Source organism: Dicentrarchus labrax, unplaced genomic scaffold (genome assembly GCF_905237075.1).
Source record: "Dicentrarchus labrax unplaced genomic scaffold, dlabrax2021, whole genome shotgun sequence".
Taxonomy (NCBI): domain Eukaryota; kingdom Metazoa; phylum Chordata; class Actinopteri; family Moronidae; genus Dicentrarchus; species Dicentrarchus labrax.
In genome coordinates this window covers 20,685,467-20,703,135 of record NW_026136723.1, presented here as the reverse complement: position 1 = coordinate 20,703,135, position 17,669 = coordinate 20,685,467, and the positions used below count along the sequence as shown (strand labels likewise).

At 39.2% G+C, this 17,669-nt stretch overlaps 1 protein-coding gene across 2 annotated transcripts in view; it reads left to right on the top strand.

Moving 5' to 3' along the window:
• Positions 1-17,669, top strand: part of LOC127358470 (oxysterol-binding protein-related protein 10) — a 75,153-nt gene that overhangs the window by 47,596 nt on the left and 9,888 nt on the right. For both annotated transcript variants that reach the window (XM_051391598.1, XM_051391597.1), the window contains one exon: positions 605-735. In XM_051391598.1, coding sequence (XP_051247558.1) covers positions 605-735 — 131 coding nt within the window. The remainder of the gene's footprint in view (positions 1-604; positions 736-17,669) is intronic.

The window sequence follows — 17,669 nt, the reverse complement described above, 5'->3', positions numbered from 1 at the left end:
TATATTTAAAGGCATTTTGCTTAACACCACTGCAAACTATGGCCTCATCACCCCCTCACAGTCCATACTGTAGGTGAATACAATAGAGGTTGAGTACCTGTAGATTATGATTATTGATTTTTAAATGCCTGCAATGAGTGGCATGTAATTGTTTCAAGTCTCAGTTACAGTATTAGTCAGGATGTATCCTTATATTTCTTGAGAACATTTTATTGTTTGTGGGCCCGAGTCAAAATGAATCATCATTTTAATCATTTCTGTTTTTGACCTGAGTTCAGTGAATACAACAGGCAAGGATAAACAAATATTAAATTCAGAACAGACACACACAATTTCCTGTCTAGTCTTTGTCAATCACACACCCTGAGTTCAGTACTATTTATTAGAACTTTAATATTGAATGTCAGAAATGAATAGGATATAGAGGTGTGATGAATTTTCTCCCTAGACCCTCTTTGATGATTCTTATCAATTTCAACACAAAATCAATCATTAATGCACTCACAACAACAGTACATGTAGTAGTAAATCCCAAGTATCTCCTCCTCATTGTTGTTAACTAAAAGCCGGCAGTCAGCTCTGACACTGCCATGTCATTTTTCAGATGGTGTTCCTGTGTGGACTGTACCAAAGTCGCCCTCAGGGGAGCTGTTGAAGAACGGAGGTCTGACTCCTCTACGATCAGCCGAGCCCTCCCCGGCTCTCAGGAAAAGGAGTCTGTCCCATGGTGCTGAGGTGAGAAACGTATATATATTACCTGTCTTCTGTTTTGCTCTTCTTCCTTACCCTGTTGTCTTGGTCTGTGAGAGATCTGAGTTTATAGTGTCTCTGATGTGGGGTCAAGACCACTGTAGGGCTGCACAATTAATCCAGGAGATACTGAAAATGAAATGTTGTCTACTGGGATTTCTAACTGGAGTCTTTCTGACAGGGTTGGTTAGGTGAAAAAGAAAAATATTTTACATTTACTGGCTGGTGTTTAAGACATAGGTCCAATGTGTGTAGGAGATGGAGATTTGTACAGTTACATATACAGGAAATATTGGGAATGAGGGATGAGACGCGCAGCAAAGGACACTATCTAGAGTCCAACCTTGGACATTGTGTTTATATGGTATTTGTCTTAAACGTACAATATGTCATTTTTGCCGCAAGACGAAGTTTGATGACGTTGTGTTTGTATCATGGGAGTTGTTGTCTTCACCACCATTGGTGTCGTTGTGTTTAGCTTCATCGTTCAGGAGCTTTCTACCAGGAGTCGAACTATCCGCAGGGGTCTCCTCCTCTCCAAATAAATGGACCCGGTGATTAAAACTGGTAAAAACACAGAATAAAGCAGTTTTACTTTAGAAATTGGTGTTTCTCTGCGCTGTTTGGTGGACAAAGGACATGCCGAAGGTTACATTTTTAGTTAACAAAGATGTCATGAAGTCAATTGTAAAAATGTCACTTAAAACTGGATCAAAAGTCACTTTATGACAGCTTCTGGCAAGATGACCAATATGCTGACTCGTGCAGAGGGGACATGACACTATTGATGGGTGTGAAACGCAGTGTAAACTGAATAAAATTACAGATTTCTCTGGGTTTGAACATTGTTGAAAACATTTGAAAAAAATGTAAGTCCACAAATTTGTATAATAAATAACATAGTTCTAGTGTTTATAGACATTTTAATGTGGTTACATATTATATCTTCATAAGTATTAGTCTACCAGGATACCCCCGATAGCATTGACTCACACTGGGAAAGTCTTTCTTGTTCTTAATCTTAGTCTTGTCAACAAACCTACTGATGGTTTTACCCGATCCAACAAAGTGTTGCATATTATGCATTTTTTCTTATTGCTTAAAAAAAACCTTTACAGCACACTTTTAGATTGATTTCCTGTTTTTCAGGTAGGCATTGTTCAAGTTCATTATCACATGATGGTGCATTCTTTGAAATAAACATATGGATTAAGTGTTCCTTTATTAAAGCTTAAAGCTTAAAACAGGCCTATTTGTCTTCTCTCAGAAAAGTGAACATTTTGGAGGCACATGGTTTTCACTGTTTTTGTTTGTATGTTATTCTTTGTTTATATGCTAAAGGAAGAAGAGAGATTTTAAGAGTCAGCTGCCAAAAACCATTAAATTAATGGGCAATGTTTTCAGAAGATTCTACCCAGAGAACATAAGCACACTTCAGCATCACATGAACATGATTAAAAAGGCTTAAGTGCTCTGACCATTTTCTAACAAAAGTCTCAAGTATTTGATGTCAGACTTTCCAAAAGCTCTTAAAGACAGTCAGACATTTTTTTAAAAACAGATCTCGAAACAGTGAACCTGACTAAATATTTACTGTGATGGATTACCTATCATTTCAAGGCTCTGTAAGTTGATTTTCTTGCTGCAGTGAAGTGAATTAAAAGTGAAAGGCTTTGCAAGAAAGGAAATGGTAAGAAAAATCTGAATGAAATAACCCATTCATTCATTCCTAATTCTCAAACTTCCTGTCCGTGCCAGTGGACTGAAACAAATCTGTGGTATTGACAATGCTGAGACAATTTCTGCTTCACTTTCTTTTTCATTCTTTCATGTTTGGCGTTGTTGCCCAGCAAAGGAAGCTCTCTTCTTCTGAAAGTTTTAACAGAGCTGCTGTCACACAAGTGGGTCACGCAGTATAGAGCTGGAACTTAGACCACGTTCAGACTGCAGGCAAAAGTGGCCCAAATCTGATTTTTTTTTGGGATCAAGTGACCAGGTCAGACTTCTTCAGAAGTAGTCTGAACACTCAAATCTTGCCCAGATCTGATTTTTTTTAAATCAGATTTAGACCACTTCCATATGTGTTCCTGAATCAGACCCAGGTCTGATTTTTTTTTCAATGCGGCCGCAGTGTGAACAACCAAGGCGGATTTGATGCGACTTTTATGTCAATCTACATCGACATATGTCACAATTATGTGCCGGCGAGTTAGCCCTAGACACAGACCTCTGTAGTGAATTTGCAACCATAACCCCGCAAAAGGCCAAAATAGCCAATTTGGCTCTCTTTCTCTTCATTCTTCTCCTCCTCAGCACCTGCTCATTAATGTTACGGCTGCCATTACACAAACATTTTGAAATAACCTCCCTAACTTTAGTGCAACAGCGTGCTGCGTCTGATGTCTTTGTTATTGTTCTTTTGTGCATGCGGGTCAGTTCGAAACCGCAAACAGTTCACACTGGAATCTGATATAGGCCACATTTTAAAAGGTAATGTGAACAGCCAAACAAAAAATCGGATCTGAGCAATCCGAACTGAGCATTAGGACTTGTGGTGTGAACGTGGTCTTAGCCGATCCCAGGAGGGGAAATGGAAGTCAGGTGACGGTGACGTAGATGTGTAGGGCGGATGACAGTGTGACGCTTGAAGGGTGAGACATTGGTGCTTCACTTATTGTCCGAAATGGAAAGCAGATGTCTGAAAATGTTGCTTAACTTCAAAGGGCAATATCAACCCTAAAGGAAGGAAACTTGTATTTGTTTGAATCCCTATGAAGCACTTTGTAAACTGCTACATGAATTGAACTTATTAAAATATTATCATAAAAGACATAATTCTTAAAATGCAGCTTATCGTTCTCTGCCTTACATTTTTGCTTGTGTATTTTCCTTGTTCCCACGGATACCTTAGAAACATAGATAAAATGCTATAGTTGGTATTTCAGTTATCTAAAACATCAGCAGTAAATATGATATGTCTCAGAATCAAACAGGAAGGATGTGTTTCTAGACTCACCCCTTCTGCACGAAGTCGATGATTTTAGTATATTTCTGATCCTCCGTGTGGACCACAGTGCTCTGTAAAAATGGCAAATTGCAATTGTAAGGAATTCTAATATGTAGTTGAAGTATGCAAGGCAGGTTGAGAGACAGCCAATACTTGGACAATCAACAACAAAGTTGGAGAGAGAAGGCGGCTCTGGTGAATGTGCGCGGCTATTTGCCATTGCTTTTAGAGTTGATGATTTCCGACTCGCTTTGTGACCATGGCAACTGGAGGAAATGATACAGGAGCTGACTTCGCAGATATCTGAGTTCATTTCCAACACTTCCTCGCCTGCAGAGAGCAAACATTAATGAACACAGTACTGGAGCAACATCAGCTTCAAAGTTTCATTATCAGGTCTGGCTCAAAAACACATTGATAGTGTTAGTTACCAGAACTTACTGTATAAATCATGTCATACCAATCAGCAAACCATTTCCTCTGATCTAAGCTACAACCTACCTTTTTAGCTACCTATGTGATGAGATAACAGTAGGCGGATAGCAGTAGCTAGTGGTGTATGGTCTCCATTAGATGTGCACATCACAGCAGCCATTTTGACGATTGCTACACAAAAAACAATTAGTATCATTGGAAACACCTGTGTTTACCTGTTTGATGTCAAAATGGCTGCTGTGAAAAAGGTCATCACATCCACATAGTAAGATGGAGAGATTTTTTTGCTTGAAAAGTGACCAGAATGATTAATTGATGATCAAAATCTGTTGATAGACTGTGATTAATCAGCTACTTTTTTCAGCTTTATCTTGGTCACAGGTCAGACAAAATGGTGGATGTAACAATGTAAGCTAAACCATAGGCATATAATACATAGTCGCCACTTTAGCCTCTTCGGCCTGTTGCTGGGATATGTCATACAAAGCACTATAACATACTTTTTTCAACTGATTTCATTTTGTCGTTTTTATATTAAAAGATTTATGAGAATTTTTCATCGTCTCCACTTACTTAGAATCTCCGTAGTTAAAAGGCCTAATAGAGCGAGACACTCAAGAGAGGAGTGTATGTAGGCTTGCAGGAACTGAATTACTTTACATGTTGGAAAATAGTTTGTGTCATAATAATCATAAGTGTTACTATGGTTTGTAATTCATGCACTTGTCTGTCATCTCTGCAGGAGTGAGGGCATGGCTCAGATCCACACACACAGCGTATGGCAGCGTTGCTGGTGTACGATCCAGGGGCGGGGCGCCGTCTATGCATATATGTCTGAGTTAAACTACCATGGAGCTTTTCCAGTAGGTGTTGCTATAGCAACAGATTGTTCAACTAAAAGCCAACCCGTGTCACAGTAACAACGGCACAAAGGTTGATTTGATCATCGTATAAACATGGATCACCTTTCATGTAACACTTCTGTCACATGAATCACATTGATCCTCGGAGCTGTTGTTCTATTATTCAAACGTAACAGAATAATGGAAACCTCAGCTGTGAATAACAAGAGAAAGATTAATGGGGCAAGTGTCATCTCAGCAGCATTAACTGCCACGCCCGCTCGTAATAGCCTTTTTGTCAAATGTTAAACTTGTGTCAACGCCTGTCACAAGTCTCTGTTGTTAAACATTGAGGGAGCAGCCTCTCATGTCAGATCTTGTAATGGGCTGTCACTTGTTTAATACTAACCACAAAACACAGGTACTAGGGGCAGGAGGTAGGGGCGGCGGCGGCGGGGGGGGGGCATTTTACTCTTGATGTGAGCAGTGAATCGGCACCCTGGTGACTACTGCGAGGGATTTAGCTGTGCTGGCAGCGGCCTAATCTAGAGGCACAGAGATATAATCTGTCACGTTAATGATCATTTTCTATTGACATATGAGTATAAAATGGGTATTACAGCGTTGCAGTGTCAACCCATTTACAGCTAATTGTCAAGCTGTTCAACATACGTCATGGCACACAATTAAGAGCAGAGAAGGGAGGCAGCTCGTAATGGTGATTTGGCACCTTTTAAAGACATTTTTGACAGTATTATGGCAGTTATGATTCAGAGGGCCTCAGCCCACAGTCTGCACTGCCACTGTCAGTATGTTTCTGCCCACTACAGTGTCCTATCAGGATACTATGCTCCACTAATGAGTCATGCCTGTCACAAAATAAGATACATACACTGAGGAAAATATAAAAAAAAAATACCATTTGAGACTTAGATGATTTGATCATATTTTACATATTTTTCTCAATAAATGTTACCTCAAGATACATTTTGCTTATTATACCAGCAGCCACAGCAAGACTTAATTTTTTAAGAATTTTAATTGATTCATAATAATAGTGGAAAAATGTGTAATGTGAAATGTGTCACTTGTGGTAATGAAACCAGAGAGAATAATCTGGCCCTCAGTTTCGTGTTGCATTTTACCATCTTTCAGCTTATTGTTTTGGTTTTATGGCACATAACTTAATTGACTTGGCTCTGATAAACTTACTGTACACTAACTGCTCAGCACCGAACTGCTGACAAAGTTAACAATCAGTTTGTGAATAAAGTGGAGTATTTAGCAGAAACAGATATTTCTTTACTTAAGAAAACATGAATTCTAATGTCGCTCTGTGCCTGCTGTATGTATAAATGGGCAACAGTTTAATAACACGCTTACCATATCAACCTTTTAAGATAATATTTCAATGTTGTAGCTTATTTAGGTTTAACTCCATCACAAAATTGCAAGTATTACATTATACTTCTTATGACCTGCAGTCTCATACTATGATTTAAAGCAACATTATGTACTTTTTCTACCTTAAAACAGCTTCCAAATCATTTTGATGCTACACTGAGTCGAAAAAGGGTGAATGGCGCCTCTGTCATTCTCACTCTGCAACCCGTATGCCCATTCCTGCACGACAAAACTTTTGGTTTCAGGTCAATTAGTGCACTACGCAGTAAGTTGCACGCCATTAACTACTGATTTTGGTGAAACTGGATCATATTTTACGAAGAAATAGTTTTTATGGTTTTCCCTTTGATATCCTCCGGCTGCTCTGCCTCAACTCTCTATGATTTCTGAGAGTTTCTTGATGGACAGTAAAGTAAACTGCTGCAAACATTTAGCTGTTTTATCTATAAATCATGTTAAAAATTATATTTTTTCCTCATACTGTCACTTAATGTGTGACTATATTGTCAGCACATCAGCATCTGGAATTAAAAATGACGTGGGAATATCTCTGAAAGGAAGGGCTTATTTTACGCCTCCCAAGTAAAATCATTTTTGAAACTTGCTTAACGCCTCATAAGTGAAAATAATTCGTACTCTATCCTGTCAAGTTTAGACATTCGATTAGATATTAGCTCTCAGAAGACTGTCAAGCCTGTCAATTACTGTGTAAACAGTGTCAGTGGTCTGTTAACAGATTTGTTAGAGTACGAAGCTGAAATTGTAGTCTTCTTTCCAAAACCACCCAGTACCATATCATCTACTGTCATCACAAGATGGAAAATCTGTGTAGGTGTCTAAAAAAGAAAAGAAAAGAAAAGAAAAGAAAAGCAGACATCTTATTTTGCACTGACACATTTAAAGTTAGACTTTTTACCGCAGCCCATCACTACTCTGTTATATTTTACACTTTTCCTCCTGCCTGCTTCTCGGCTCTGCCCTGCAGCTTCAACCAGATTTCATTAGAGCCTTTAAAGATGCTCTGGTCGGCGTTTGAAGAAGAAGGGCAGAGAGAGACGGAGGAGATGCAGTGCAGATTGCCAAGGCGCATTAGTCCACCCTGACACTGACGTTTATTCATCTTTTAATGAGATTCAGCGCCATCATCCATCTGATGACTCTCCTGTCCGGTCAGAGTGATTGAAAGTTTTGTCTTGGCATGAAGGAGATGGAAAGGTTGAGGAGGAATCTGTAGACACTCAAGGTGATGTTTAGATAATGAAGGGCAGATATTGGGGGTATAATAATATACCTAATGTGTATTGTTTGGCCATGTAAAGGTGGATCTGGTGAGGTGGTTATTTTGCCATCTTGTGGTAGGGAAACACAATGCAGATGAAGTTACCTGCAAGATGCTTTGGGCCACTGAATCAGGAGGTTTGGTATTTAACATTTATTCTTTGTATGCAGGCAGCGCTAGAAACAAAGGGAGAGACTTGCATTATTAATGGATTTAATGACATTTTCTTGTTTAGCTCATATTTCAGTATTTGTTGGCCAGGTGTCACCCCACCTTAAAAACAAAATGTTTAGTTTCCAGTACTGCTCAAGGTCAGCTCTTGATCTAATCTTCAGTTTCTAATCTTGGTCATTTGCCAGTTTACCATTTCCCCCTGTAATCTTGTGAGTAGTCTTGAGCGCAAGGGAGAAAATACATTACCCCAGAATAATAAAGGTTTGCTATTTGAATTATTTAGCACCACAGTCGCATTTTATATTTGGTCCTAGTATGCAGGCAACAAGAGGAAGCACAGGGCCACTGCGTGACTGTGGGAAAATGGAGGATAAATTTGCTGGTGCTTGCAGAAATCAATAGCAAACAGATGCACCTGTGCACATCTTTGGCACATATTAGACTCATCCACTGTGTTACTATGGATTAAAACTCCTGCAAACAGAAAGTTAATGACAGACCTTCAGTCAGTTCTGTATTAACAGAAAAAGAGAGGAGGTAGGAGACCTGTTGGAGTGCTTTCTTTCTGATGTCCATGTTAAAGATATATACTTTTTTTAGATTGAGAGTTTCTTCTTCTATAAAAACTGTATAAAAAGGTGGAAACTCCAGAAAAGTAGCTAAATAAGATGTTTTTATTTCCTTTCTCTTTTGTCCTTTCCTGCATTTTGAGCTAAAGTCTCTGGGTTATTGTTTCTTTTTTATTCCAGCAGAGGGCAGCAAAGTCATCTGATGAGCAGCTCTTCTGTATGATTCAGTATATTAGTCAGCTGCACTGCCAGAGGGAGATGTGAACATAAGATTTATTGTAATGCTTTAACAGTGTCTAATAATCTTCGTATTTTTAGACAAGCATGTGTGGTCAACTTGCACCATGCAATGGAATAATGAATTTAAGTTTATTCAAAGCTAAATCAATAAGATGTGTTTTGCTTCTCAACTTGCAAATGACAAGCCAAAGTAATAAAATAGTGGGTTTTTTTCTTTTTAATTTTCTAAGTCTTATTATCAAGCATAAAGGTTTTGTCAGTCCCAGAGTAAAAACCTCAAATAAAGAGCTGCGTGTTCTCGGGTCTTAACTCAGCGTGGAAAATATCAACCCATGACTCACTCTGTGCTCTGTAATCCACTCTCTTTATTGAACTCTAGATTTAGTTTAGGAAACTGGAAATACCATCTGCCTGTTGGAAAATACTTCCCTTCTTGTCTCTTACTGCACTTCTATTGGAGACATCCCAAACTTTGTGTTTTAAATGAAAACTTCTTGCTGTAGGCATGAAACACCACAAAAATATATTTTATTTCTTTTGAAAGTTATCTGAAAACTTTGTCTTAGCTCATTGCTGTAGTTTGTTTTCCATGTGTGCCTGAGACATATACGCTTATAGATATGAAGTATGGTACATAAAAGTCACTCATCATACTGCATCCAGAATGTGATGAAAAAAGTTTTAAAGTCTTAATCAATAACATTCTGAATAAAAGCTATATAGTAAATAGTTTTTTCCAGTACAGCCAATCATAATGTGTGGATCAGGCAGTATAGCCAATGTGTTCATCCTCAGAGGGAACCGCAAAAAGCTTTAAGTTCACATTAAATATGTTAATATGGCATACAGATTTGACACCAGACCACTGTAACAGACAACAGCACCGTCTTTGTGCTTAGTGTCTCAAAATGTAGCTATGTGGTTATGTTTACTATTAAATTGCTCCACTTTAACTCAAACTGGCTTCAGGATGACTCACCGCCAAGTGTAATGGTGTACAGTTTCTGTGTGTGTGTGTGTGTGTGTGTGTGTGTGTGTGTGTGTGTGTGTGTGTGTGTGTGTGTGTGTGTGTGTGTGTGTGTGTGTGTGTGTGTGTGTGTGTGTGTGTGTGTGTGTGTGTGTGTGTGTGTGTGTGTGTGTGTGTGTGCGCGCGCCTAACCACTGTCTCTGCACCGGCTGTATTTTATATCCTCTCATTAGATGCTTTACTGATGAAACAGCTCATTATAATTTATACATGAGGCTCTGAAACTCAACATCTTAGCCCCACTTGCCTCATTTTTGTGAAGGAGTGGGAGAGATTCGGGAGGTCTGATACTGGCACAGTGTTGATTCGCTTTCTCATTCAAGTGTTTTTTCCCCCCAACACTATCTCCTGTTTGTGGAAGCTGACACTTTGCTGCTTTTGTCACCTTTAATAGCTTTCATGCATTTTCCTTTAGCTTCAGTTTGATAGATTACACACTCTGCTTCAATATAATATAGAAAAGAAAGAATTGTTCAAGATCAACAATCAACCCTTTTCACGGCAGACATTTTAACTTGTCAAAGCAGGAAGCACAGGTGGAATTTATAACATTAATGATGGCTGCATTCCATTTTGTGGAGCCAGTTACCAGGGCTCTGGTATTTGTACACGCTCACTCACTGACATGGCTTACTGGGACACTTAATGGAATAGAGGCGTTGTTAATGTGATTGGTTACACCTGTGCTTTTCCTGCTTTGACATGTCAAAATGTCTGCTGTGAAAAGGGTCTATCATAGTAAGACAAAGGCAGTGGTTTGTTATATAGGCCACACTCTAGTTACACATCTGATGGTGATTAGATAATCATGTTCCATCATTAGGGTGATGAAAAAACAGTCAAGAGGCCCTCAGCGAATCAGGACGTTAAGCTAATGCCAATCAAATTACCTCAAACTAAATGACAAGAACCACGTCTCATAAATTACATTCAGTAACTGTTTTTTAGTTACAATATGGATTTTTTTTTTTAATCCGATATGATAATCAATATTCGGGTGCTTTTCATGACCGATACCAATAAGATAATCGATAATTTTACAGTTTTGTATTTTAAAAAGAAGTTCATAACCTGTTGTTTTTACACACTCGGGTAAGAAAGACGAGCAAAGATGGATGATATAATGTTCAAACAGCTCTGTTCCAACCAAATCTAACTGACATAATTATTGTTTACACAACAAAAACAAACAACAGTTCTGACAGTTTCAAATGTTCATTTATTTCTTCTAGTAAAGTTTATCAAAAAACTTCACAAACATACTTTCACTACTTTCATACAACATAAAGCTTATCAATCGATTTGCTTAAGAATCCAAAATAAACCAATAATTGAATTATTGGGATCATTTATAATAGAAATGTCCCATTACCTGCTGTTGAGTTCTCGGCCCTGATAATTTTTGTGCATCCCTAATTGTTTGTGATTTTGTATGGACAGTGTTGGCAGAAACCCTGGTGCTGATTTAGCTCTGCTCTTTTTGCAATAGCCCAAAATGCTAAAATAGCTTTACAAGCTACTCTTAATCATTTCCTCATTGTTGTGCCTTAGCTGTAGCTCTCTGCACAAAGTATTTTTAGACATTTATGTCCTAAATTGAGACAAAGCCCGTAAATGCAGGGCAGTCTGTTCAGACATCTGTTATCATTAAATGCCTTTAAAGCTGCTAATTAACATAAAATTACTACAGGCCTAATTACATAGCTCCAAACTCGTTGCCTTTCAGGGAAGTTCTCAGGTTTGAATGAAAAATATGACCCTCGTGATTCATATGGATCTGATGGGTTCCTTATTGGGGTTTTGGTTGCCGTAACTTTGCTGGTTACCTGAGCTTCAGTAACATAACCTTTGTCACATAAGGAAATTTGGCCCTATTAACAGAACTGTCTCCTTTTTTTCATCCCACTGGAGTTTGTTGTATAAACTTATATAAAACGACAGATGCAAGGTAAAAATAAATGCCAGATAGGACCAACAATGGAAGCCCTTGGAAGCTTTTCAGCATCTCCCTGGAAGCTGACATTCAAAACATACCTGACATTTAACAGAGGAAGTGGAGCTCGACAAATACACACAGTTGTTACTTCACTGTAGTTGGGGAAACCTTCAAATTATTAAAATAGAATTGATTCTTCTTCAAATAAAGGATAAAGCACAAAGACGGTGTTTGGAAGATTATGTAGTGCATAAATGTCACACTGGGCAGGAGGTGTTTTTAAGTGATTTTGAACATGTTAGTTTAACACGCATAGACATGGCTGCCTGAGGGTTTACTGGGAATGATGTTAAACAAAACACATCTAGTCAGCTGCTGTCCTGATAGTGAAAATGCCATGTTGACAAGAGAGGGGTGAGGGGTTAACAGGCGGAACACCAATACTTCAGTAGCAGTATAACAGTGTGCACAGAAAGCGGCGGAAATCCACACACTTAAAGCTCTGATGCATTTAATTTTAACCTTTAGAAATCAACATTTTGGATTTTATAATTTAAGTAAATGCATTCCCATTTCTTTACTGCGAAAAAAGAGTGAAAATATGTATACAAACATCTCACAACAAATTGGTTATACATTTAAATATCAGAAGCACTATCAATATCATTATGCTTGAAACAGCATGTAGCAATATTATGACACTGATTGACAGACAGTTTGATTTGATTAGTTTATCAGCAACTGATATTTGATGAAGTAAACATATGTAAAAGTAATTCATGTGAATTGATTGCTCCGAATGCAACGCTTCCAACGTCTTGTTGTCAGCTTTACGTGACCAGCTGACTTCAGCTTGTCACAAATTTCTTTTTATGGTTCTGCTCCCGGCTGAGCAAGTCCATGAAGTATAGGGACATGCTTAGTTTGTCTAAGTTATCCGACTGCTCTGCTCAGGAGTTTTTGAATGTATGTATTTGTACGAAGGTTGCAGGAAGGTTAAATATTTTCTGTTTTTTCGTCTGATGTCATACAGCTTCTCTGCCTCAACTCTCAGGAGGTCCAAAGCTCCTGTGCTAGAGATATAATGTTGAACACCAACACTGACTTGGTGCTCTGAGCTCTTAGTCCAGGCAGAGTCACCTAAGTTTAGAGAAGCATGCAGATGTACAAGAATGAAAGATAAGCAATTCACTGCTGTGGACAAGGGCAGCAACAACTTTTTTTTTAAACTGAAGCTTTTCTGTTGATTTATATTCCCTTCAAAACCACCAGACTCTTGATAAAAACCAGTTATTTTACCCAACACAGGAGTTGCTGGTCTATCGCTTTCTCGATCGGTTAGTTTGTTTGTGCTTTTGTTTGACTTTGCTGTTTTTAGCATGTAAGTTTGGATGCATCTAACGAAACCAACCGACCATCCGACAAGCAGTTCTGAAGAAGCATACTGGCCCATTAAGCAGCACTGGGTGGCGCTGCTATAATTAGTCTCCAAATCCATACAAACTAATTCTATACAGTATAATACATGCTAATTGTCATTCTGTACTCTTGGTGTTAGAAACATACTGACATGACATGACACTATGTGAATAGGGATGACAATGCCGGTTAAACGTCTGGTTCAGGGTCAAGTTAAGCAACTAAGCAAGTGGAAACACAACAGGAAACACATCCAGCTAATTCAAATCTAGTTAGAGCTGGGCTGAGCCAAAATTTAATTTGCACAACAAAGCTTACCTCCCTGCACTGATGACAATTCACAGTGCAGGTTACCATTTTATGTTTTCTTTGTTGTCTTTGCCCAAAGGAGTAGAAGGTGGAGAAATCCACTTTACTCTAACATCGAGACTTCAAAGGTAGAGCTAGAAAGAGGACACTTCTGGTGGGGAATGGTTTCATAGCCAAAGGTTCAGGAGCTGAGTCTATCCCCCGGTTCTCAGAAGGTGTTTTGTCGAAGAAAAGAAAGAAGATGGAAGTGATGATGATGATAGGGGATGAAGAGGGTGGCTGCTGAGGGAGGACAAGCCCCTCAAAGTTTAGCCCGTTCCAACCGAGAAGGAAAAGGAGTCTTTGAAGTAGGAGCACGAGCAGACTTGCCCTATCTAAGCCTCCTGCAGACGCCCACACTCTCCCCTGATGACTTGCGAGAGAGAGCGATAGATAGATACAGACAGAGGTGGACAGAAAAGAGAAAGAAACTGAGAAGTATTCAGTGTGAGAGTAACAAAAGAGAACAGGGAGAAGGGAGGGGGACACCAGGCGAATGGATAAGGAGACGGTTAAGGAGAAAGATGGTGATGAAACAGAATAGTGGATGGCATGAATGAGGAAATGAGGGAAGGGAGGGTGAATGGAAGAAACAATGACAGAGATGACAGCGCGAGGGCGGAGGAAGAATGAATCAAACATGAGATTGGAGTCAATTAAAAGGAAGACTGTCAGGCTGGAACAGATTTAGAGAAGAAGACGGTTACTGTACCGAGAGACAGAAGAGAGACGGATTGCAAAAAAAGTTATATAAAGCATGTTGGAGAGTGAGACAGATAGCGAGCCCGGGTTCCTGAAAAGGAGCTGACTACTGTAGGCTTGCAAAACTGCCAGACTAGTGGTAATTAAGCAAGCTGATGTACACACCCCTACCACATGTACTAGATACATGCAGGGAAGGTGGAGGTGTAGAGGGAGGGATAGAGGCAAGGAAGCCATGTCAGGGGAGGACAGGAGGGAGGAGGATGTAAAAATGGAAAGAGATGTAGGGAAACACAGCAGAGGGATGATGGGAGGATGCAGTGGGAAACGTCACTAGGACTTTCCCTGAGCTTTTTTTTTCCCCTCCCCCCCTCCCCTGTTTTTCAGAGTGGGTGGTAGGCAGAGAGGAGGGAGACTCTCTCTCTCTCTCTCTCTCTCTCTGCAAGTCACGCACAACAGCTTCACCACCTTAACTCAGCCACATTGTACGTCTCTCTAACAAGACTCCTTTAAGAAGGCTGCTCATTCAGTCAGCAAATTCAGTAGAGGAAGAAGAGTGTTTGTTTTCTTTGCGGTGGCTATCAGAGCTTTAAACTCTCCAAAAGATACAGTTTTTGACAGGGTTTCAATTGAGAGCACACCTCTGTAATTGGATTTTACACTGACTCAAGCCTCGTGCTGAGTGGTTATCCTGTTTGTGGAGCAAGAAGCTTTAACTTCTCTCCTTTTGCTGGATTTTACTGTTGTGTTTACCTGGGGCCATCTTTTTTTTTTTTTTTTTTTTTGGAGATGAGATCCAGTTTTATGCAGGTCAAGCCTGTTGCTACACAGCAATGCAGCGTGAGTGTTTACAAGCTTGTGTTTGTGCATGTGTCATCGCATTGTGTGCTGTTGCATCTGTTTTGGATATGGGGGGTGAATAATGAAGTGGCAGCCTAAGGAGTTACCCAGCGTGCACTGGGTTGCATTTTAGCAGTGAACATAATTTATCTAAAATGCGAAGCATAGTTTTCCTCCAACAGTATTGGTTGACTTCATAAATTATAGAACAAACTAGCCAGCAGGGCTCGTTCTGGTGGTAAACATTTACACCAACAGTCCTTTAAAGTTGCTGAAATGGGTTTTGAAAAAGGTGAAATACCCAACATCTTCTTCTCACCATGAATAAGATGTCTAACTGAGATTATTGAATTAATGGGCACAACTTTGTAATAGGAATAATTTATAAAGCACTTCATAAATATTTACCAATGTTTTATAGATCAATTATAAGCACTCAATAAAAACTCCTTTTGGGTTGCCAGATTGTTAAAAATCTCCCTGGTTGGTGTTGATCCATTCTGTTGGGTAATAGTACATTAATAAATTCAGTTCTACATTTTTATTTATTTTATAAACACTTTAGTTTACTGTAATTTTACTTGAGTATTCTATTTTATGTTAATTTATATTTCTACTCCACTACATTTCAGAGACAAATATACTTTTTACTTTATTTATCTGACAGTTAGTAGTTTCAGATTCAGATTATTACAAAATATAAATCAACTATTAAATTCTAATATGTCTTTATGTGGCCAAAAAAACAGTTATGTTTTTACATTATGGTAAAGATACTTAAAGCCCCTACAAAGAACTTTAATTTTGTGTTGATTCTGATGGCCCATGTGGACAAAAATGGAAGTGTTTCTACCACCTGGTTTCATTAATTTCCAGGGGAATCGGATTAAATCCAAATATCTCTGTAGAAAGAGCTGTATAGGATATCCTCTCACTGATGGTCTTGTGTTTTGTTTATGTAGGTCATATAAAGGCATCAGTATTAAACTGTAAGATTAACAATAATTAAAGAACACTAGGCGGTAAAAAAGTTAAAATATTAAAACTGCATGCAGAGTGACAACAAAATGTCAAATTAAAAGACTCAGTATCCAACATTAGTAACACTCTTGGTATTTATTTATTATTTGAGACACATTATTACGCCTTCCTGGACACGTTAAACTGCATTAGAAAATCTTAGCTAATGACAACCACTAACGTTAAGTCTACCAATATATCCCCTTGAGGGCTTCCGCGGAGATGCTCTGACCTCTTCTGCAGTAATTTCCTGTTGCTGTCAGGAGCCTCTTTAATTAGTTAGAACCACTGGAATCATAACAGACCTCCTCCCCCTACAGTACCTCCACTCTTTCCCTTTCACTTCTATATATATCACTCTGCTCCGAGAACCAACCAGCTCCAGGGATTCCTGTACGTGTGTGTTCAAGCATGCTCCCGTGCGTGAGTGCATGCGTGCGTGAGTGCGTGAGTGCGTACGTGTGTGTTCAAGCATGCTCCCGTGCTTGCGTGCGTGTGTGCGTGTGTGTGTGTGTAAAATGTTTTGTGGTGCAGGGTGTGTGGACTTAAAGTGTGAGTGGATGTGTGGAGCTTTTGGCATGCATGCATGGAATGAAATATTCAGGTGACAGGCAGGCACTCAGGTCCTGAAAATGTCTTTCTCTTCAGCGTTTCTCCCCCCCTTTCTGCAGGAGCATGCGATTATGCTACCAGGAGTTTCTGTTCAGATTCCCTCAGTATTCTTGCTCATTTTCCTGCCGCAGCTTCACTAAAATGAAGCATCTGTAAGCTGGAAAAATAACACATAGGCATTGAATGTTATTGCATAGAGACACAGATGGAAATGGAGGATACGAAGCAGTAGGGCGGAGGGGGTGTACAGGGAGTTGTTGTTGCCCACAGGCTCGAGAGCACTTTCTGCATTATACATCAGCCTCTTTCTTGTTATTTTTTTTTTTTCTTCCTTCCTGCCCCAAGTCACTGCAGGAGATATCAAAGGCATCAGCTCTTCTTTAACCAGTTTCCAATTGAATCCTGGAACACAAATGAAGGACACAACTTTTGTCTGCTTTTACCAATGCCAAGTATCATACGCCCATGAAGGCATTTTGAAGGCATTATGAAGGTCCTTGCTGAAGGCTGTTAGAAGTGAACAGGAGGCACTCAGGGTACTCCAAGAAATGTAGTGCTCCATACGAAACACCGAAAGTGGCCTGAAAGGTGGGATGAATTGGCTGAATGGAGTGTGAATGGGCTGCAGTGAAAAGTAAATGAAGTTGTGTCCTTTGGTATTTATAGGTTGCTTCAGGTCTTGCGCTGGCCTAAATGAGTAGTGTGACCTTATCATTGGTATTGAGAGAAAATGGCTTCATCTTCCTCGTCTTGGCCTTTCCAAGTGACAGGTGTACAACCGTGTCTGTGAATATGTGGAATATTGAGCACCATCAGACTCCAGATGAAATGCAGATGGTTTTCAACCTTTTTAATCAGGATTATTTGCTACATATGTCTGATTTGTGTGTAAAGAATGTAATTGACTTTTTAATTTGAAGTTGTAAAAATACGTAGCATTTCAGAACACAATCAATCAGGACAAAGAAAATGCACAGATTATTTTCCTTTCTTGTTAAATGAGAAGGCTGGGCATAGTCTATATTTTTCTTATTGTCAACAAATCCTATAAAACCAAACAAAAAC